Source organism: Ipomoea triloba, chromosome 14, assembly GCF_003576645.1.
Source record: "Ipomoea triloba cultivar NCNSP0323 chromosome 14, ASM357664v1".
Taxonomy (NCBI): Eukaryota; Viridiplantae; Streptophyta; class Magnoliopsida; order Solanales; family Convolvulaceae; genus Ipomoea; species Ipomoea triloba.
In genome coordinates, this window is record NC_044929.1 from 15,653,771 (window position 1) to 15,678,532 (window position 24,762).

The 24,762-nt window shown below is 33.2% G+C and overlaps 1 protein-coding gene and 1 long non-coding RNA gene across 2 annotated transcripts; one reads left to right on the top strand and one right to left on the bottom strand.

The window, feature by feature from the left end:
* Positions 1-7,536: 7,536 nt before the first annotated feature.
* LOC116004159 lies at positions 7,537-12,358 on the bottom strand. Its single transcript, XR_004094742.1, has 4 exons — positions 12,269-12,358; positions 12,075-12,171; positions 8,101-8,182; positions 7,537-7,983 (listed from the first exon to the last, which is right to left on the bottom strand). It is a non-coding gene; the product is annotated as an uncharacterized LOC116004159 (long non-coding RNA).
* A 3,394-nt stretch (positions 12,359-15,752) lies between these two features.
* LOC116004011 (acidic repeat-containing protein-like) lies at positions 15,753-16,694 on the top strand. Its single transcript, XM_031243952.1, has one exon. It carries the CDS (start codon positions 15,753-15,755, stop codon positions 16,692-16,694), a length of 942 nt encoding a protein of 313 aa, XP_031099812.1.
* Positions 16,695-24,762: the final 8,068 nt, after the last annotated feature.

Below are 24,762 nucleotides of genomic sequence, written 5' to 3' on the forward strand. Positions count from 1 at the left end.
TGATGAGGTATGAGAAATCTATGTGTGTTTGTATATATTTTTTATATGTCTATTTTAAATCTATGTGTGTTTGTATATATTTTTTATATGTCTATTTTATGTTGAATATTTTATACTTAACTAGTCAATTGATAAAATAGATGGATAAACAGTTGATTGCGCAGAAGTCTCCCGTAATGCATGGTATTGATCCACACAAGTTGACTGCTGAGTGTAAACAACTATACTGCATTGTAAAGGGTTTAACGAGGGATGTTACGCTTCGCTTAAGTGATGAGATCTTTATGATAAAAGATTATGATTTGCTTATTTTGAGGGAAGAGATGTTGCGTTTTCTAGCAATGGAAACAATTGATGCCTCTAGCATTTTATTCTTTATGTGGTAAGCTCTTTATTATCATTTTATTATAATTTAGCGTTTGTTTATTGTCTTGTCGTTTAGGAAGAACACTTGTTATATTTTTGAATAGGCTTCTTTATGATCAATTTGGCTTGGCAAGGAAAAATACATATGGCTTTTTAGATCCAAATTCCATACAATCCAAATTGACAAGTTCCGAAAGTAAGACAAAATATATATCTACCACTATTGAAGAAGGAAAAAAAATGTTATTTTGCGCCATATGTTTACAAGTAAGTATTTTATGCTATACATACTTTATTTTATACAATGTTATTTTGAATTTAAATGAATAATAAATTTGTGTGCAGTAATCATTGGACATTGTATGTAATTTGCCCTGAACAGTTGAAAGTGTATTCTTTTGATTCTATTGAAGGGAATAAAGAGCATACAAATATTAAGAAAGTAATTGACAAGTAGGTAAACCATTTATTTTTATATATTGTAAAGTGGTATGTTATGATATGTCATTTATTTAAATATATGTATTTGTTTTTTTGAATAGTGCACTCAAAACATTACAAGTAAAAAAGAAACTGAAGTCAAATAAAATCAAATCCACGACATGGATTAAATGCCAAGTAAGCATTTAATATTTATATAGAATGCATGTTAAGTATAGTTCATATTGTTGCATTATTTTTATACTCTAAATTTGTTGTAGTGCCCGAAACAACCCGGATCCGTTGAGTGTGGTTATTATGTGATGAAATATATGTTTGAAATTTTGCAAATACAATTAGATGATGGATTAGAAAAGGTAAGTAGAATCACTTCAATATATTTTTAAAATTAGATTTAATTCTTTCAATTATACTAACTTTTTAAATTGATTTTAAATTTGTAGGTCCTTGGTACTCAAAGTTATTCAGAAGAAGAAATTGATCATATAAGAAATTTATGGTGCAAAGGTTTTTGTGATTTTTGGATTACATCTACATGATGAGAGTGAATTGTTATTTAGTTATTAATATATTGTATTTGATAGTTAGGATTGATTATATGTTTTTGTAATCGTTATACTTATTATTATATATGTTTAAGTGTATTATTCTGAATATTGAATTATTGTAAGCATTTTAATTTGATACAATTTAATATATAGCATATTATTGTATTTTATATTGTAGATTTAAAAATTGTGAAATTATAAAAAATAAAAATTTAAAAATACATTTATACGACGGTTTGCTCGTGGAACCGTCGTATAAAGTATTTTTAAAAAGTAAATATACATGTATATACGACGGTTCTATCTTGGAACCGTCGTATATACATATATTTTTATTTTTAATAAATACTTACGACGGCGGTTATTACTCAAAACCGCCGTATAAAGTACACTTTAGATGGCTGTCATTATTCAAAATCGCCTTATAAAATATATATGGAATGCGTAAATTTGTTTTATACGACGGTTATTATTTGGAACCGCCTTATAAAGTAAATTATAGACGGCGGTCATTATTCAAAGCCGCCTTATAAAGTATATATGTATTTATTTTATACGGCGGTTATTATTCGGAACCGCCTTATAAAGTATATATGTAATGTGTAAATTTATTAACGACGACGGTTATTATTCGAAACCGCCATATAAAGTGCACTTTAGAGGGCGGTCATTATTCAGAACCGCCTTATAAATTATATATATAATGCGTTAATTTGTTATATACGGCGTGTATGTTTATGATTATACGGCGGTTTTTTAACCGTCGTATATAGGCATCATACACGACGGGTTTTAAAACCGCCGTAGAAAGTAATTATTTACCAAGGCGGCCACCTACACGGCGCTTCAATAAGTGTCGTAATATTCTAGGGCAGAAAGGCCAAACTTCTCTCAGCCTTAGACTATTTAGCCCTATGGTCCATAGTTGTTGAGATGTTAGCCTATTTTGTCAAATAGCCCTGGTTATCATGATCACTTTTTGGTGCAACACTTGAGACAAAGGAGGATGGAATTTTGTTAAGAATCAATTTGGGAGCTTGCTTATTTGCTTCTACAGTGTTGTTTTTATTTTGAGTTTTGTTTTGTTTCTTTTCCTTTTTTCTTTCTACCATTTTTTTACACTATTTTCCTTTCAGTATGGTTTATATAACCTTCTCAAGGAAAACAAAATTCTAGAACTGAGTGAATATTAATCCAGATTTCAAAATATTCACAATTTATACATATATGTCTGTTAAGTACGAAGTATAAAGTATGTCTTCTATTGCCAATGCCCAATGCTTATGCTAGCTTTGGATTTAGTGCTTTCAAATTACATGTGCAGAAAAGAGTATTTTAAATTCTATGTGCAGAAAAGAGTGAAATGTTCAGACCAATTAACAAGTTCTTAATTTAAATTTTATTAATGGAAGATACATGTTAACTAAATAATATATGCAGAATATGATTGTAATAGAACGTTCGATACATTTACTTAAAATTACAAATGTATATATTCATCACAATGAATTTGTATTTCTTGAAATACAAAATAAACATTACATGAATATTTATGAAACTTCGTTAACTCAAAAATAAAAATCATTGCAAATACATTTTATCTATTTCAAAATGATTTACTAATCAAGTTTAAACATTGGGCACAAGTTTTCGCGCAAAGCGCATAGAAAAAGCTAGTGAAAGGATTAAGTGTGTTTTGATGAATGAATATGTGAAAAATTCCTATTTTTGATATCAATACATTATACATGGGTACGTGGTATGTTTTTATGAAATTTGTTCTATGGAATGGGTTATAGAGATGTATGATTCATCTACAAAAATTCTATTTTATGAAAATGTTTGAAAATATGTACGTAAGGAAATTCTTAATATAAAAATATATATCAATGTTAGTGTATGTAAGCTATGTACGTATGAGATGTTTTCTTTTGCAAAATTTTAGTTATAAAAATTTACGTACGTATGATGTATATATCTTTCAAAGTATAAATATAATTATATTTTATATATAATAGAATATGTACGTATGAGCCTATTTCAAAAACAAAACAAAAAAATAATAATATTTCTTTTATTATTATAATATACGTATAGTGTTTTACTCGTGCGATGCACGGATAATATTTTTATATTAAATATTTAAATAATAAAATTAGAGGTTAAATTATAAATAATTTTAATATTTGAAAGTATATACATTTATTTGAAATTATAAGATTTGTATATTAGTGTTGAATTTGATTACTTAAAAATTATAATAGGAAAAGTCTAAAAAAAAAAATAGAAGGAAGAGCATGGTTAATTGAATTATTTTAAGTAATAAAAATGTACTATAATCAAATGAAGATCCGTATGTTTAATTATTATAGTAAGATTAAAGTATTAAATCTAAGTTGGTAATATGGGCGTAATATGTTTATATTTAATATCCTTTAACTATGGACGTAATATGTGCATAGTATGCTTAATTTCTTTTAATTACCCACTATAATATGTGTATGTTTAATTTCTTATATGGGCAGAAAAATTTATCATTAATTATAATAAGAATGAGGTCATTTTATTATGATTACTAATGGTAATTAAAGAGTATATATTATTAATTATTATACTAATTATGACGTCCATGTAATCTGAATAATTATATTAATTAAGGATTATATATTATTATTAATAAAATAACATGTGTATGTTTAATTTTGTTTAATTATAGATGTAATATGTGTATGTTTATTTTAAAAAAAATTATGTTCATAGTATGTGCATGTTTAATTTCCTTGATTGATTAGATAAATCTATATTAGAGCAAGTATAAAGCAAATAGTTTAATAAAAATATACTGTGTGAATTAATTTATTATTAACATAATTGTTAAGATTTTATTCAAAAGTAACCATTAGGATAATTTTATATGTGTAATAATCAATTTGGAATAATTTGCATAATTGTATTGCATAATAATCTGTGAATTAGCATAATAATATGTGAATTGGAATAATTATCATAATATTTTGTAATCTCCTTTAATTATGGAATTAACATGTACTATCAATTTCCTTATATGATTAGATAAAATGTATATTGCAGAAAGTATTAATTCCTTAATTGCCATAATTTTTAAGATTTTATTCAAATGTGATCAAAGGAAGTAAATGGCAATTGATATTATTTGAAGTAAAAAAATAAGGGAATCTCTATATTCAATTATCATAATAAATTAAGATGTTAAATACGATTAACAGTTACCATGGGTCATTTAGATGGTAAATAGTATATGATAATTATCTATATAAATTACCATAAAATAACATATTAATATATGATCAGTATTATAACAAAGGTTGTATGCCTTCAGTGTACGCTATATATTAAGAAAAGTATCAATTAATTTAAATATGATAGGAAATTACCATAAAATAATAGATTAATATATTGATCAAGATAATAACAAAGGTTGAAAGCCTTTAAGATACGATATATTAGGAAAAGTATCAATTAATTTAAATATGATAGGAAACTGATGAGGTGGTATCAATCCTCCTAATTTTTTATAATCCTATATTTATAATTACCGTTATAAATAAATTTAATAGAAAAAATTAATTAGGAACTCATATTAAGAGTTTTGGATTATTATTATTATTATTACTATTACTATTATATTATATAAATATATTAGGGAAATTATATTAAGAGTTTTGGATTATTATTATTAGAGTATTATATTATTATTATTATTAGTATAATCTTAACAAAATAGATTTTAAATTGAGGTTAAAAAATTTAATACTATTATTTCATTTATTCAAGTACAGTAATCACCATTTTTAACTAATAATTATACAATGGAAGACTTCAACTAAACATATAGTATTGTGCAATTAATAATAAATATTAGTAATAATTGGAATCAATAATCAATGATTTATGACAACCAAAATATTTTGGATACTTAATTGGTTTAATCATAGCATTAGAATTATAATCGGAATCAAAATTTGCTAAAATTTATTATTATTAGTATTACTAGTATTTTCGCCCGTGCGTTGCACGAAATGAATTTGTTATAATATTTTAAGAATATTTGGATTGATATACAATTATATAAATTATAGCATCGAATATTATATACCACAATTTATGAAATTGGTTGGATTGATTATGTTTTTTGATGTTTTCTTTGCTTAAATTAGAGAAAATAATTGTCCAATTACCCGTGCGATTCACGGATAAATATTTTTTTATTATTTATTTAGATAATAAAATTAAAGATAAAATTTTTTAAAAAAATCTAATATTGAACATGTACATTTATTTGATTATAAGATTAGTTCAAATGTATCACTCAATTAATTGAATAATATATGACTTGTTTGTTTACAATTATCTTAAAAAGATCAATATTTAATATAACTTAAGTAATTATATTATTACAAAAATAAATATGGAAAAATGAAAAATAATTTAACTTTAGTTATTACGGAGTATAAAAATAAATTCAACGACCAATATTTAGCTTAATTGCCATAATAATTATTAGGCAATTATTATTTGTCAATTACACTAAATTAGTTATTTTTCGTTAGCAGAAATATCAATCATATATACAAAAAATTTTATTATTATATATTAAATATGTTCGATCTTCTGCAGTGTTCATGTCACACGTGTACTAATTACTTTGATCAACGACATATAAAGTTGGTGAGATGATTGCTCAACCTCCTAGTTAATAAATATTAATTATTATGGAGTAGTAGTATTTATTAATATAACTAATAATTAATATAATTAATTAATTAATATTTAATTCATATAATTATAATAATATAATTACCGATTATATTTCCAATGAAATATTAATATATTCATTTCATTTTTCTAAATATTTTAATTTCCTTTTGAATATATTCATTTGGAAATATTAATATATTCATTTCATTTTTCTTAATATTTTAATTTTCTTTTGAATATATTCATTTCCTTTTTCATTTATAAAAAGAATTATTTCATTTATAAAAAGAATTATTGATTGTCATTCCTTTTTTCTTCATAATTTTTTCCTAATATTTCATTTGTTGGTTACTAATTCTTTTGTAGGAAAAGCTATGCTATATTTTCAGTGAAATATTAATATATTCATTTCGTTTTTCTTAATATTTCATTTCCTTTTAAATATATTCATTTCATTTTTCCTTCATAAAAATAATTAATATTGATTTTCATTTCTTTTTCCTTCATAACGTTTTCCTAATATTTCATTTGTTGTTTACTAATTTTTTCATATGAAAAGTTGTGTTATATTTCCAGTGAAATATTAATATATTCATTTCGTTTTTCCTAATATTTCATTTCCTTATAAATATATTCATTTCCATTTTCCTTTCATAAAAAAACTAATATTCATTTTCATTCTTTTTTCCATCATAAATTTTTCCTAATATTTCATTTGGTGATTACTAATTTGTTCGTAAAGAAAGTTGTGTTATATTTCCAGTGAAATATTAATATGTTCATTTTGTTTTTCCTAATATTTCATTTCCATTTGAATATATTCATTTCCTTTTTCCTTCCTAAAAAGAATTAATATTATTTTACATTCCCTTTTCTTTTATAATTTTTTCCTAATCATTCATTTGGTGGTTACTAATTTTTTCGTAGAGAAAAGTTGTGTTATATTTTCAGTGAAATATTAATATATTCATTCCATTTTTCATAATATACCATTTTCTTTTGAATATATTCATTTCCATTTTCCTTCATCAAAAGAATTAATATTACTTTCCATTCCTTTTTCCTAATAATTGCCAATTAATTGGCATGATTCCTTGCCAATTAGTAAAAAAATATTAATAACAGATTCCCGTGTAATATTCATTTCCTTTTCGTTCATAAAAATTTAATATTAATTTTCATATGATTAAATTTAATATAATTATAAATTTAATATAATTATAAAAATACCCCAAAATTTATTATTATTATTATTATTGTTGTTATTATTATTATTATTATTATTATTATTATTATTGACTAATAAGTTGTGAGGGAGGCAATTATTAAAAAGTAGAGAAAATTATTAAATTTAGTTTTACTTATAAAGTAAAGCAGTACACAATACTTCTCTTTAAAAAACTATCAATTACACACTAAAAAATACAGATTTAATATAGAAATATCTCTTCATAATCTGCCAGTTTAACTATCTCTTCATAAGAAATAGTAAAGTTACAATTTTCTACATCTGCAAATAAACTTCTACGCCTAGAAGATTAAAAAAGTTAAAAGGAATTGATTAAAAAAATGCCACTAAGAATGTGACAATGGACAACAGTTCTTGTGTATATAAATAATAAGATGCATTTTAATAAATAAAAAAAAATAGAAATCTGATAGAATAAAAAACCACACTAACCCAATCAACTCTAACAACTATTTAGAAAATACCCCAAAATCTTTTTCAACACACTTCTTCTACATATATCAAACTCAGGAAGCAAATTATGAGACTGAGCAATCTTCTTCAAGAGAATCAACCAATGACCCATCTTAGAATTTGGTGGCGCCGCCCATCTTGGTCTCCCTCCTTGCGGCCGAGCATCACCCTCTTTCAAATGGGGAACTCCTAAAAAACAAACCATATTAAAATCATAGAATATCATATACCCAGTAACAATTAGAAATTGTTGGCTTCAAAACTCAATGGACCCGATACAGATTGAGCAAAGGAAATCGAAACGACCTCATCGTGACCCAAACCAACCCGGCATCATCATTGAATTTGCACCATATGGATTTTTGTTGCCTTATATCATCCATTGTTTCTTTACATCACACAACCAAAACCAAAACCAAAACCAAAATCAAATCCGTAAATAAACGCATTCATACTTTAAGTGCATACAAATTCAAAAGATAGAGTGCAGGAAGATACATACCTACGGGTGAGGATCGAGGAGATGAGCAAAGAAAATGAGAGGGTTTCAAATATTTTTTGAGAAGGAAAACCGAAAACTTTTTTTTTTATTTTTCGAAACCGAAAACGTAATTCTAATACGAATTAGGAATCATTGTTTCCCACTTCTCTAGTTTATATGATTATGGTTACGAGCAATAGTTTATATAGAAATTAAGGAAGAGAGAGAGATAGAGGTGAAAAAGGTAAGAAATTAAGAGGGGTGGGGATGGGGAGTGGTTTAGGAAATTTGGCTGATTAGTAGGTGATATATTAATTATAATAATTATATTATTAACAAAATAATAATTATTTTAATTTAATTATATTAATTATATTATTACTAAAATGCCCTTTAGTTTGGGCGGGAAAACTGTTTCAGACACTTCTGTTATTATATATATATATATAGATATAGATATAGATATAGATATAGATGTGTATATATAAATATAAGAAAAATTTATTTGTTAAGTATGGTATGTATAATCTTCGTATATATGTATATACGTATGTACCTAGTTAATTATATTATAGGACCGTATAAATAAATGTATTTATATATACTATATCGTATGGGCAGTAAATATATATGTATGTATGTTATTTAAAAGAAAGTATATGTATATGGCTATTGTACCGTATTATTTATTTATATATGTGGTATTTATTGCAAAAATATAATTATATAAATATTTTTATGCACCGTATATTTTATTTATGTACATGTAGTATTTTGTACGAATATATGTATTTATTTGCATATATATATATATATATATATATATATATATATATATATATATGGGCATGTATATATTTATATATTATTAGCCGTATGTATATGTATTAATACTATAATGTTAAAACAAATGTTTGTTATGAATTAACAAATTTTGTGGTATGTAGTAAAGATGGAAATTTGATTTTTAAATTGTTAAATATTGGATTTGTGGTTATACGTATGATTTGGTGATATTAATCATAATAATAGTCATCATAAGAATATAAATATTTTGGTGTACGTATGGTATGAGTATGCATATAGTTAAGTGTAAGATAAGATTTCATGTTTTTGGGTGAAAGTAAGGTTTTGATCAAAATGTTGATTTACAAAATTATTACTTTATTTTGAGCTAACATTATTTGAGCCTAATGATTTTAATTTATGGAAGCTAAGGGAAATTTTTGATTATGTGATTAATTTGATTTATTTTATGTTGAGGAGTGCCCGTAAGGAACAATCCTCGGGTACTAGGGCACTATGGTGTGTCCTGTTGAGACGGGTCTGTGTACCCTAATTTCAGGAGTAGTCAGTAGAAACCTTATCCTGGTGTAACACCCCCAATTTTAATAATCCAAATTAACCATAATGAACATACAATTATCTTTCAAAGGGGTGTTACCGCCACACCTAATCATTCTAGATTAGATGCTCAGGCTAAACCTTTATTACAAACTTTAATAGTCCAATAAAGTTTTATTACTATCCAAACTTTATTACAAGAAATTCTCAACTACAAAGCCTTAACACAATAAATGAAACTAAACTACCATTCTAAGTTCTCAACATTTGCTCAACCATCAGTTCATAATGGATACTAGCGCGCTCCTGATCAATTGCTTACTCAGATCTTGAAAACAAGTTTAGAAAAGAACATAGGAAACACAAAGTTAGCATAAAAATGCTAAGTAAGGTTCACTTTGCCCCGTAAAATAATTACATTTATAGTTTTGAAAATATATATACTTTGTAAATAAGTTTTTAAGACTCGGATAGCCACACTTAGAAAGCATTTAGCCAAAGCTTTGAAAGGTCATTTTCAAAAGAGTTTATAAAGTATTTTTAGACAACATCTCATCAAGTAAGGAAACTTTCAAAGAAATGGTTTTCAAAATAAGGGAGGAGGTTCTAAAAGTTTAACTCACACCAGAATAATAGAGTTATCAATTGAGAGTTTATGATTATTTCCATAGGTACACACACCTGGTAAGATAGTTTAATATCAACATTATAATTAATACTTATAGTTTATATTCCAAAAATAGTCTTTCCCCATGATAAAGTAGGCACTAAAGCCATTAAACATTCCATTCAAAATACTACTATAACTCATATAAATAATAGGTTTCCCCAGATAGTAATATTTGCCAACTTCAAAGCGTTATAGCTAATTTATAAATTATTTATAGTTACTTTCAAAACATAGTAGCAATCATATAAGCCACTTAAGGCATAAAGCTTACTCAAAACCCTTTCCAAAATACATATATTAGTATGGAGGATTTCAAATAATATTGCTCAACATCATACGATTGGTGAAATACTCATTTCAAAGCATAATCATTTCTATTAACCATTTCCAAGGTATATATATAATAATTCAATTATGGAGGATATAATGTCCATCTTTTCTTGTAAACATTTTCAAAATGTAATATAGATATGGAGGAGCTCATTCCATAATACAATTTTACTCATCTCAAAGTATAGACTTTCTCAAAAGTCATAAGTCATTCTCAAAAACATATATGTCAATAATCATAGATAGGGAGGAATTCAATTTATATTTCTCAAATATCCATATATCATTATAAATAAGTGGAGGTATCCCAATCGAAATCAATCTCAATATCACAACAGTGGGGCAGGGGCATCATCTCAGTGAAGCCCTAAGTGAACAGCAACCCTCTACTGAACACATCACACAACCCCTACTTTATCACAGGTGGAAACAGGACCACTACTTTAAGTGTGCACACCCCCTAACTGGGATTCCAAGCCTAGCGGGTAGTAAACCAGTCCTAGTAACCCAGGATTATTTCTACCAGGTTACCCCTCAAATACTAACCCAGGATTATTTCTACCGGGTTTAATTCCAACATAGGGCCTTAGCCCACATCACAATTCACATCACAATCCAACACAGAAAGGGATAAACCTCCAAAATGAGTATGTTTTATATAATTCCTCCAAAAATAAGTATAGTTTATATCCTCCAAAATAATACATTTTTATATAACAATTACAATAATGCATTTTTTTCACCAAACATTATTCGTAGATACTTAATATTAGCTTTCTAATATAGGGTTTCTATTGAGCTTAAAACAATAATATTCAAGAATATCCCATGAAACATAATTATACAAAATTTTAGGTACATAGGCTTCAAAATCACATATTTTCTCAAAAGATATAGTATTTCCCATTATGGATGCTAAATTTATCAAACTAAGGAATATGCGAGGTATAAACCTTCCAAAAATAATAATTTGCTAGTACGCAACTCTGAAATACTCATATAATACTTTATTTAATCAAAATGTTTTCAAAGTTGTAAAACTAGTTTAATTGGAAATAATTCAATTTGTTAAGTATGAGGTCTAGGGTTTGAGTCCCACTCTAAAATAATAAACCATTTTGTAATATATAAAATAAACTCACAAGCTGGCTGAGAATATATACTGTCCAGAACTGAAATATATATATATATAATCAATTGATAAAATCTGTACAGTTAATTATATATATATATATACAGTCACTATGTACATTTAATTAAATATATAAATATACGCTCACAAGTCCAGAGAGCAAGGCGCAGAAACAGCAAACCAAGGCCAAAAATTTCAGAATTTGCAGAAACAGAGAGAGATTTGAATCACAAAAACATACATTTAGATACACATATACCTATATAATTCATAGATTAGAACACAAGATAAGGCAAAATAATTTGAGTATCATGAATCCTTACCTCCAAAGCTTAAACCCCAAAAATCCATCCTTAAGCTTCACTCCCAACCTATTTCACCGCCATCCCTACCTTCTTAGTCCATAACCTCACCAACCAACTAACCAACAAAACCCACAAGAATACCTTATTAGCTACCTATTGCTAAGAACAACTAATATAGGAATGGTAGAAGAGAAAGGGAGGAAAAATCTTACCATTAGGAGCTAGGGTTTAGGAAGGAGAAACTCTTGAGGAAGATGAAGAAGCTTAATGAAGAAGGAAAGAGTAGAGAGCTGCGAAAAATAAAGAGAGGAAAAATGAAGGAAGAAGCTAGGGGATTAGGGCTATTTATATTGCTAGGCTTTAAGGGGCAAATTTGTAATTATCAAATTTTAGGATACAAGATATAGAGATTTGGCCTCATTAAAGATTATTAGGCTTTGGAATATAAGATATATTTGGGCTCTAGACTTTGATAATTATAAAAATAATAAAAATGATGTTAGCAGGCGTCTCTCAGATAGATTTTGGATAGAAAATTTTTGGATCATAAAATAATTTATTTAAAGTCTAAAACAAAATAATCGATTATAATAGCATTTAAGCTAAAAATATTTATGATTGAAAAATAAATTTTATTTTTGAAAGTATTTGTATTAAAATAATATTGTCTATTTGTAATAATTTTACGGGGTGTCACACCTGGCTACTAGGTCTGGTAACTTCCCGTTGAGGCTTGGAGTCCTCATTCGGGGGTGTTCACACTTAAGGTTAGAGTCCGGTTTCCATTAGAAATGGGAAATGCGTGGAGTGTTCGGATGTGTGGGAAGCACCGTTCACTAGGGCCTAAGAACAAAGGACCTTGTCCCATTTATGTGTAATTGATGTGCTTCCATATGTATTTTGTGGTGTGCAAGTGTGGCACAAAAAAATAAAGTTTATAAGAAAATTTTATAAGTGATGATATTGTGAAAAGTTCCATATGATTACTTTACCTTATATTTACAAAATTGATATTTTTAAAAAGTATTGTAGCTAAGCTGAGGAATTGGTAAAGTATTTTTCCCTTATAAAATAATTATTATTTAAAATATTTTTATAGGGGCAGGCAGTCCCTTACTTAGCAATTGTTGCTAACCCTTGTTTCTTTTTCTTTTGTATGTTGAAATTTTATTTGAGAAGCAGGAGGTGATTGATGGGGTTTGCTGTGAGAGTGCGATAGACCAAGACTTTGAGGATTATGGGATTTAAAATGAAATTGATGTAATAGTAGATTACTAATTTTACTTTTAGAAAGACTTGTGAACTAAGGATTTTATTTAGTTTTTTTAAAGTTAGCCTTAGCACGTAGGTATTGTGGTTGCCTAAGTGTGGCGGTAATGCCATCAATAAGATTTTGAAAAGCTTCCGCATTCTAAGTTTTGTTTTAAGAATTACTTAATTAATTGGTGAAAATAAGAAAAAAAAAAATTGGCCGTTTTTGGGGGTGTTACAACCCGGTTATGACAATTTCATGCATTTAAACTCAGATGTGATCAAAAACCTCTAACACAACTTTAGAAGAAGTTCTGAAGTTATTTCCGCAGATCGAAAAGGGATTCAAGGCCAAAATAGAGCAGAAAGCAAAGAAGCCACCGAGCAGGGACTGTCCACGCAGCCAACACGCGTGTGGGTGGCGTGGATCAATTCCAGTAGCTATCCACGCCCCCATCCACGCGTGGTGCTGTTCGTGATCAGGCCACATGGGCCATTTCGGGATTTTTGACTTCTTGTTGCCTATTTAAACCCTTTTTCCGAAAAGTTAAAAAACCTAGCAGCTAGAAAATAGTTTTATCTAAAGTTCTCTTTGTTTTCTCCCCTCTTGGGGGAAAACTTCATTCCCTTAGAATAGATTCAAGAAACAATGGTAGAAGGGTAGAAGATTGAAGGCAAAAATGTAATAGAACCCATTGGATGGTAACTCTTTTTTTCACTATCTATTTGGTTTCGTTTTGCTTTCTTTGAATCTTCTATTTCTTTTTCTTGTTCCCTTATTTTAATGTTTGCTTAGATTAGATAGGGTATTGGTGGCCCCGAAACTAGTTATGTGGTTGAGATGCTGAGGAAATTGCTTTAAAAATGTGAGCTTTATGTTCTTGGATTTGAATACTTGTGTGGTTGATATTTGATATGCTTTGTGCCTAAGTGTGGCCACATTAGGTAGCAAACCCTGCGAAAGTGAGTGTGTGTGCGATAGCGGCCTCACTCGAGTCTGACTCATCCACATCCCCGCCTTTAGTCCGTAAGGAAGAGGTCCGGGAGGAATGGTAGACAAGGTTTTCGATGAAATGCCCCAACCGAATGAGGATGTGGGAGTCCAAGTGTGACGCCACTTGGTGAAGTGCCATGAACTCCCTATTGAAATCCAAACCATTTGCTTGCCAAACCATAAGAGAGTAAACCACGTATGCTAGCCACGAGCCTCAATCTCCATTTTACTTTTTCCCATCACCGCCATTTAAAGCCTTAAAACTCTTGTACAAATGCCTTTGAGCTTAGTCATTCACGTAACTCTTCCCCTTCAACCTCCTAAATGCCAACATTAACTCGACTCCAAACCTGCCTTCCTTGAGAGACACGACACTCGGGGAGTTTTGACTCTTCGTTTTATCACATCCCTTACCACATCCAGCTCACCCTAAATGCTAACAAACCATCATTCTTCCACCTCCTTTGGACTTTAGCCGTGAGGAAAGTGATGAGGATGATCAGCTACCTCTCACTAGGTTTATGAGGCCGAAGTCTTCACCCTCAAAACCATCTGAACCCGAGCCAGTATCATTGCCAGTACCGGAGCAAGCTCCTGAACCTTTGGTTATTGAACCTTCGGTACCTAAGATCCCTATGGCTGAAGACCAAGCTCTTGCCATAGTACCACATCAACCTTCAAATGACTCAGACTCAAGCTCCACCTGGATAGAAGAGGACTCTGAGGGGGAAGATGTTGGTCAAGAGCGCCCTGCTTACAGATCGCTACCTTCATTCATCCGAAGACAGATTGTGGAAAGGTTACACCCTCAAGTGGCTGCATTGATGCTTGCGAGGTATGACTTCCAACCACTAGCATTATTTCCATATGCGACAACTCTTCGCATTGAGGAACTCCCCTCCACTGATGAGGAGATTCAAACTCAAATTCCCGAGTCATCACAACAAGTTGCCTTACAATCTGACGATGTGACTCGTCAAGTCAATGCTGATGCTGACTTGGCTTAGCAGTTGGCTTACGAGGACTTAACTGAAGTTGCTGCTGCTCAAGACGAGGCACTTATGGGCATGCCCTATCATGAAGAAATTCTCAGACGAGAGCTTGCCAGAATGTATAATTGGCAAGAGTGGAGGATGTCAAGTATCCGAGTCATTGCCAGAACTATCAGTGAAATTGCAGATGAAGAAGAATGGACACTAGATTGGATGGGAACAAGGTCCATTTTTAATACCACTAAACCTGAGGAAATTGAAAGAGTCTTTGCTAAAAAGCTAAAGGGCAGAACAGTTCGTTTTGGCAAAGCTGTTGATCTGAACGTTGGCCATCGAACTCCTTGAGAACGTCAAATGCTCGAAGACATGAAAATTGCAAAGATTCAAAACATTTCCTGAGCTCAATCTGAGATAAGGGATCTCCGACCAGACATTGGATCGAGTTATCGACCCGAAGATATGGATGATGAAGAAGACTCACACATGAAATCTAATGACAAGTGTAGCGATGATTCAACCATTCCTGCTAAGAAGGATGATGATGATGATAACGCCGATCCATCTGGAAACTTCATTCCTCCTTCTGTAGAGGCTACAAAGAAGAATGATTCTGGTAAATCCTCAAATTCTTGCAGCTCTCATAATTCGGGTAACAGACATGATGGCGGAGAAGCAAGTACAAATCAGCCTCATGATGCCAATGATGACAGCCCGAAGACTGTAAATACTGGAATTATATGTCATGATGAGACTCAAGGAGATGCAGATCAAACCACATTGGCTGTTGACACCGAATCATTCGAGCACACTATCCTGTTAAGTCAGAGTTTAGCCCGAGATGGAAATCTGGAAGCATCTCGTGGTGCGAATCACGACGACTTACTCATGATCCATGAAAATATGATCACCTCCTCTCTGAACCTAATAGATGTTGAAGTGAAGACGTATCTTGACTACACTCAAGATGAAAATCTGGAAGCATCTAGCAGTGCTAGTCATAAGGATTCGCCTTTACCAATTAAGCTATCCGAAGACATGCCAGTGGACTCGGCTGATCATCATGATCTTGCCTTGGTACAAGGTGGAAATCTGGAAGCACCTCCCAATGAAAGTCATGCTGATCCAGCCGAAGCATTAAAGAGTTCGGATTCCTCTGAGGTAATTGTTAATACCTCTTCTGCTTTTACTTCCCTACTGCATGCTATACAGGGAATAGCGAAAACTCAGGATACTCATTTCAAATCCATAAATGAGTCCATTGCCAAAATCAAGAAAGACATAAGGAAGCAAAAGAAGAAGGCATCAAAATCCACTGCTGATGCAAGGATCACAGCCCTTGAGCAAAAGATCGACAATGTTTTTTCCGAAAACTTGATCTCACTTGGATCTTTGAAAGAGTAGTTGGCCGAGATTAAAAAGGTTCAACAAGACCTGGTCACGAAGCATGCATTCATCTAAGAATGACTCGATCTCTCTTGTGTGAAGCTCGAATATGTGACAGGAAATCAAAACCAACTGGGTATATATATCTCAGAATTTGAGTCGACCCTCAAAGAGCTTCAAGTGTGTGTCTGATAAGCGCCAAGAACAGTCAAGTTTCGGGTCATTTATGGACAACATTATGTAGTCTTAACACCCATTTATGATCATCTTTCGTGCATAAAGACTTTAATTGAGACCAAATTGACAAATTCAACTCAAAGGTTGTATTTTAAGTCATTTCCGCAGGATACAACAAGGTCCTGGGCCAAAAAGGAAGCAACAAACAAAGAACCAGCCGGGCAGGAAGCTACCACGAGGCCAACACGCGTGGTGGAGGTGTGGACTGTTTCCAGTATGCAACCACGCCCCCCCACACGCGTGGTGATGGCGTGGACGGTCCAGTTAGGGCAACCGCGGGATTTCGACTTTCGGACAGCTATTTAAACCCCCTTTTCTCATTTTAGGAGGGGGGCTCTTTCCAACATTCTAGATCTGATTTTCTTTTCATTTCTTCCCCTTTGGAGAGGATAAACAAATACATTCCCATTAGAGTAGATTAGCTTATCTTAAATTTGAAGATGAAGACGGATGAAGTGATAGAAGAAGTAGATCACATGTTTCCTTAGGTATAATACTCTTTTCTTAGAAAGATTGTTTCTTTAAATTATTGCTTTGTTTAAGTTTGATTGTTGCTCTTTAATGTTCACAATGCTTGAGTAGAGTAGCTTAGGGGTGTGTGTGCCCCATGTTAGATCCTTGATTGATGCTTGAAGTTTGCCTATGTTTATGGAGATGTTGGAGTAGGATTGTAGTCTTGTGTGGGTGATGTTTTTCTTACTTTGCTTCTATTTCGGCCAGAATAGTTAGTGAACTAAGTGAAAGTGAGGGCGTGCGCAATAGCGGCCTCTCATGAGTCCAACTCATCTACATCCCTGCCCTTAGTCCGAAAGGACAAAGGTCCGGGAGGAGTGGTAGGCAATGTGTTCGATAAAAAGCCTCAACCGAATGAGGTTTGAGAGTCTAAGTGTGACGCCACTCGGTATAAATACCGTGACTCCCTAATTCAATCCCACAACTCATTTCTAAATTCCCATATGATAATCAATCGCTTGGTTTAGCTGTGGCACGCACCCCTTTATCCCTTTAGATTGTTTAGTTTAATCTTGTTTTCAAAACTCCCCACATATCATCCAAATGACCCTTAGTAAACCTTGTTACTCATATCCATTACCTTCTTAAATGTCCACGCCAATTCGCTCCAATTTGTCATCCTTGAGAGACACGACACTCGGGGATTTTCCTCGTTTTACCACCTACATCCACCACCACTAAAAGTACTCCTTCAAAATGGCGTCGTTACTGGGGATGGAAAACGGATTTGAATTGTTTTGACATTTAGGAAGTTGATTTTTAAGAGTTCTTGAATTGATTTCTTTTTGTTTGTTTTATTTTCCTATTTTTGGTTACTTGATTGAAGAAGTGAGCTTATTTTCCTTGCATATTTTATTGCTCGCTTGCAACTACTTTTAGTTGCAAAAGAATTGTTGTTGGCTAAGCTTTGTGTAGGAAATTTTTGTTAAAAATCATTTGAAAGCTTGCCAATGTGCACTCATATGAATCCCCATGGTTATCCACACCATTGAGGACAACAATCTTGGAGAGTTCCTCCACCTCAACCATATCCCTATTACCCCCATTCTACCTATGTTTACCCTCCACCAACATATCACTACCCACCTCCAAATCTTTACCCATTTCCACACCACCACTTACCACCTCCAAATTTTTATCCATCTTATATACATAGCCATCACCCACCATCATATACACATCCAATTCCACCATATCAAGAAGAGGACTCGTTGGGCTCTAAAGATATATCCCAAAATATAGAGAGTAAGCTTGTCCAAATGATGAAAAAGATTGACCCAAGCTATACTCATTTTAGTCTTATAGACCCATTTACAGCCAATAGCCTTGGCCCCATTAGGCAACTTAACAAGGTCCCAAACCCCGTTGCTCCGCATAGAATTCATTTCTTCCTTCATGGCTTCAAACCATAAATCAAGCTCTTTACAATTTATGGCTTGTGAAAACGTTTCTGGATCATTTTCAGCTCTAACATCAGACTCTTGCAGATACACTATGTAATCACTAGGAATTGCTGATCTTCTATCTCGAACAGATCGCCTCAAAGTTGAACTACCATCTCCTTGAGAAGTTAGTGATTCAACTACCGCTTCAGGAATTTCCTGAGTTAGTTGATCGGTTGAGATAATATCAACATCTCGTGGAATTTCTTTAATAGGTTGTTCAATACTCGTTTGATCTTGAGGGTGCTTGAATCTATTATCAACCTATATGATGAAGTAGAAGGACATGATTCAATATGATCATGATTAGAAATCAAATCATTGAATCTATCTCTCCCACTAATCATGTCATTTTCAAGAAACTTAGCATTTCTTGATTCCACGATCCTAGTCGAATGAGATGGACAATAAAATCTATACCCTTTGGAGGATTGTGCGTATCCAATAAAGAAACCACTAATAGTCCTTGGGTCCAACTTCTTTTCTTGTGGGTTATATATCCTTTCCTCAGACGGGCATCCCCAAACACGCATATGTTGCAAACTCGGTTTCCAACCTTTAAATAACTCAAATGGTGTCTTTGGGACAGCCTTGGTTGGAACACGGTATAGTATATACGTTGCCGTCTTAAGCGCTTCGGCCCACAAAAACTTAGGAAGTTTGGAGTTGCTAAGCATACTCCGCACCATATCAATAAGCGCTCGGTTTCTTCTTTCAGTAACACCATTTTGGTCCGGAGAACCAAGCATGGTATATTGGGCAACAATCCCATGTTCTTGAAGAAACTTAGCAAATGGACCATGCGTTTGTCCACTTTCAGTGTACCTACCATAGTATTCACCACCTCTATCGGATCTTACTATCTGTATTTGTTTCCTACATTGGTTCTCAACTTCAACCTTAAAATACTTGAAGGCATCCAATGCTTCTTTTTTATTATGAATCAAATACACATAAGTAAATTGAGAGTAATCATCAATGAAAATGATGAAATACTTATGACCAGGCATATCCATATATGGACAGCAAATGTCAGTGTGTATGATTTCCAATATGCCAGAACTCTTTTTGGCACCTTTCTTAGACTTGTTTGTCTGCTTTCCCTTAATGCAGTCTATACAAGTCTCGAAATCAGTATAATCAAGAGTACTAAGTACCCCATCATTTACTAATCTCTTTATACGTTCAAGGGAGATATGACCTAATCTCTGATGCCATAACATAGAGGAGTTTTCACTAATACTTGATCTTTTGGAACTGGAATGAAAATGCAATAAACTGTAAGTGGCATTGTCTTGTAAATGCAAACGATAAAGACCATCAGACATTGTACCGTATCCAACACAAGTTGATTTATTAAAAATATCAAAACGCTTTTCTTGAAAATTAAAGGAAAACCCCATTGGTACAAGTCTCGATACTAAAACCAAGTTTCGGGAGAAACTTGGTACATGAAATGTCTTATTCAAAATCAAAACAAAACCACTACTTAAAACCAACTTGCATGTTCCAATAGCTTCCACTTGCGACCCCATCTTGTTTCCTGATAAGATGGTCCGTTCATTTCCCACCGGCTTCCTCAAATCTTGCATTCCCTATAAAGAGTTTGCAATGTGGATTGTTGAACCAGAATCAATCCACTAAGTATTAGCATTAACTTCAGACATATTAGATTCATAACACACGAATGAGGATAGATTACCTTTCTTCTCGGCCCACTTCTTGTACTTGATGCAATCTTTCTTCATGTGTCCTTTCTTTTTACAAAAGAAACACTTATGCACCTTCTTTATGTTAGCTTGAGGTGAAATGTTTCCTTTCCCCTTAGCCTTAGAAGTGGAACCTCGAGATTTGCCAAATTTAGACTTCTCACGTGTCGTAGCCAACATGACACTTTCATCCATTTCCATCACCAATCTACCTTCTTCTTGAACACACATGGTCATTAAATCATTTATAGACCATTTTTCTTTATGTGTGTTGTAAGAGATTTTAAAATGTTCGTATGATGATGGTAGGGTGTACAAAGCATAATAAACGAGAAAGTCATCCGACATATCTACCCCAAGAGTCTTAAGTTGAGCCACAATGTCACGCAATTCCATGATGTGCTCACGCACACCTTTGACGGAAGTGAGACGAAGAGAGGAGAATCTCATGATGAGAGAGTGCTTGCCAAAGCCTTTTCTAAAGTGACGAACTGGTCGTCAATAGCCTTGAGCAATGCTCGGACATCCTTATGCTTTTCACTAACGGAACCCCAAATCCCATTAGATATTTTCGCCTTGATGTATATTGTGCTGAGCCGATTGGATCTATCCCATCGCTCATAAGCGCAACCTCATCTTGGGTACTTTCTTTAGTGGGGACAGGCGGTTGCTCATTGTGAATAGCGTAGTCCAAGTCTTTCCACCCTAGATTAAGAAGAATAGTTTCCTTCCACATTTTATAGTTGTCGCCCCTAAGTTCTGGAACTTCGATGTTCAAATCTGTGTGAGTAGCGGATTGAGATGCTGTAACGGTAAAGGTTTGGATTAGAATTTTGAGGCATAGATAGAATTGAATTGCATACATTACCAATGTAAATGATGCATATCCAAGATCCGAATGCCATAAAAATTGCCTGTGGGCTAAATGTCAATTTGAAAGAAATAATGTATGGGAGTTAGTTCCACGACCAACTCATCAAAATGTCATTGGAACCAAGTGGATATTCAGGAATAAGATGAATGACCAATGAGTCATTGTTAGGAACAAAGCTCGTTTGGTTGTAAAAGGGTACTGTCAGGAAGAAGGAATCGATTTTGATGAAACCTTTGCTCCTGTGGCCAGACTCGAAGCCATCAGAATATTTCTAGCTTATGCTGCATACAAGGACTTTAAAGTTTTTCAAATGGATGTCAAAAGTGCCTTCCTAAACGGACTTTTGGAAGAAGAAGTGTATGTTGAGCAGCTACCCGGATTCATTTCAGAAATCGGATCAGATAAAGTCTACAAGCTCAAAAAGGCCTTGTATGGATTAAAACAAGCACCAAGGGCTTGGTATGACACTTTGTCATGTTTTCTTATAAGTTGCGGGTTCACGAAGGGACAAGTAGACAAGACCCTCTTCAGAATTAAGAATGGAGATCATATTCTATTAGTACAAATCTATGTGGATGATATCATCTTTGGAAGTACTGATTCGGATCTCTGTGAGAAATTTTCAAAACTCATGCAAGGAAAATTTGAGATGAGCATGATGGGAGAATTAAATTATTTTCTGGGTCTTCAAGTCAAGCAAGAACGTGACAGCATTTTCATTAATCAAGCCAAATACACCAAGGATCTCATCAAGAAGTTTGGAGTTGATGGGAAGTCCTCGGTTAAAATTCCCATGAACACTTCACTAAGGATGGACATTGATAACGAAGGAAAAGAGGTTGATCAAACGAAGTATAGAGGAATTATTGACTCGCTATTATATTTGACTGCAAGTAGACCAGATATATCCTTTGCAGTGGGAGTATGTGCTCGTTTTCAAGCTAATCCTAAAGAAAGTCATCTAAGTGCTGCTAAAAAGATATTAAGGTATCTAAAAGGAACCCAGAGTGTGGGACTCTGGTATCCGAAGAGTAACATCTTCGATCTTGTTGGGTATTCGGATGCAGATTTTGCTGGTTGTAAAATTGATCGAAAAAGCACATCCGGGACATGCCAGTTCCTAGGGGGAAGGCTTGTCTCATGGTTCAGCAAAAAGCAAAACTCTATTGCTACGAGCACTACTGAAGCCGAATACATAGCCGCGGGAAGTTGTTGTGCACAGATATTGTGGATGGTGCAACAACTAAAAGATTATTGAGTCTCAGCGAGAGAAGTAAGCATTATGTGTGACAACACAAGTGCTATTGCTATAACTCAAAATCCAGTGTTACACTCGAGGACTAAACATATTGATATCAAATATCATTTCATCCGAGATCATGTTGAGAAAAAGGATATCAAACTCGAATATGTAAATACTAAAGATCAGCTTGCTGATATCCTCACGAAACCGCTTGCCGAAGCAAGATTCTCCACCTTACGCCATGAGCTCGGCATGATCGAGATGAACTAGCAAACAGACAACCGAATCCTTACAAAACTGAAGAGACATCTCATTTATGACATGCAGTAATTAAAGCAGCCATAAAAATCAGAGTTCACGGATTCGCATTAAAGGATAAGTTCAAGCGTTTTTGGACGGTTGCAACTTGAATGGCCTTTTCAGATTTATACCAGCCAATCAAAAGAGTCCTAACCTCACTATAAATAGACCACAACTAAGGATGGGAGAAGCATCCCTAACTCCTCTTCCTTGTGTTGTTTTCTATTTTGTAGGTATGGACAAAGGCAAAGGAAAGAAAGCGACCTCTGAGGATAAACCAGCCAAGAAGAGATTCTCCTTCCGTTTACTGCTAAAGGAGGGAAATAACAAACTGAACAAGCTGCGAGAAGAGAAAGGTAAACCCCTTGAGGGTGACACATCCAACCTTCCACTCGAGCTCTCAGACTCAGAATCGGAAGACTATGTGCCTGCTCTACCAACCATGTCTGTCCCTGGTTTCCACTCTGATGGATTGGCTCCACCTTCTGAAGAGCCTTACTGGCCAGATCAGGATCTCATCCCTCGACGTTCTCCACCTCACTCCATCTCTACTGGTGGAAGAACAAGAGAAATCGAACAATGGTACGAGGATAACCTCATTAGAGCCTTCTCCCCACCCCCCAGGCGATCTCAATCCATTACTGGAGATGAAGGATGGAACGACGTCCAACGCTGGTACCAACAGGATCAAGCTAATGAACAACCTCCTCCACAAGGCCAGAATCAACCTGCACGGGAGGAGTTTGACGAAGACTATCTTCGTTATCTTGAGGAGATGCTTGAACCCGATGAGGTTCCAGATCAGTCATCGGTCCAGGAGAACCAGCCGGGATATGGACCCATGCCTCCATCCTGGGATCATGACATGCGGGAGTGGAGACGTTTTCACGAAGACCTTGCCCTGAGCGCCAGACCAGTTCAAAGCCCCCCAACCCTAGAGAGCAGCCAAGGTCAGAGCCTTCTGTCTACTACTAATAGTAGGTAGGCAAAGGCCAAGGGAAAGGGCAAAGCGAGGATGTTGGTTTCATTCCTCGAGGTGAAAATAGGGTCTGGATGGTTGTTATCTTATGATGTTTTGGTTGATTACCTCTGGAATCATGAATGAAATGAAAAAGTTCTCTGGTTATGAGTATTATTTTATATTATTTTGAGACAATTCGAATCATAAAACGGATACCGAGAACTTCACTTACGTGAAAGTTATCGAAGACTGAGAGATATCTGTCATGGATACCAAAGACTAATGCCTTGTCTCAAGAAAATTCAGTACCATCGACCGAATACTTATCAACCGAATGGTAACAGCCTGAATACATGAAGGGATCTCAAAATTATCATACTACTGAATCATTATCAACCGAGCCCTTATGTACCGAAGTCTTACCAAATCAAGACAACCGAAGCATTAGTATCCAAACTTGGTGAACAAGACATTGATCGGAACTCTCTCGATGGGTTAATTTTTGACCCGTTTACTCTTATGAACGTGGGATCGTGGGGGAACACGTGTCACCACACGATTTTTTGATAGCAACTGAGCATGCGCTCCACCTACCTTGAACTGCCGAACCGTCAGACGTGAAAGGACGGGCTATAAATGACAAGATGGCATAATGAGTATATTTTCTCTCTTCTCATTAAATGCATCTATCACATTGTGGGAAAATGGCCTTTTTCAGTACAAGTCGTGACTACGGTCCTTTGTCATTTTTACCCCCTCCTTAAAGGGCATTTAAGGAGTTTGTCTCTTATACATAATTTTTGCACC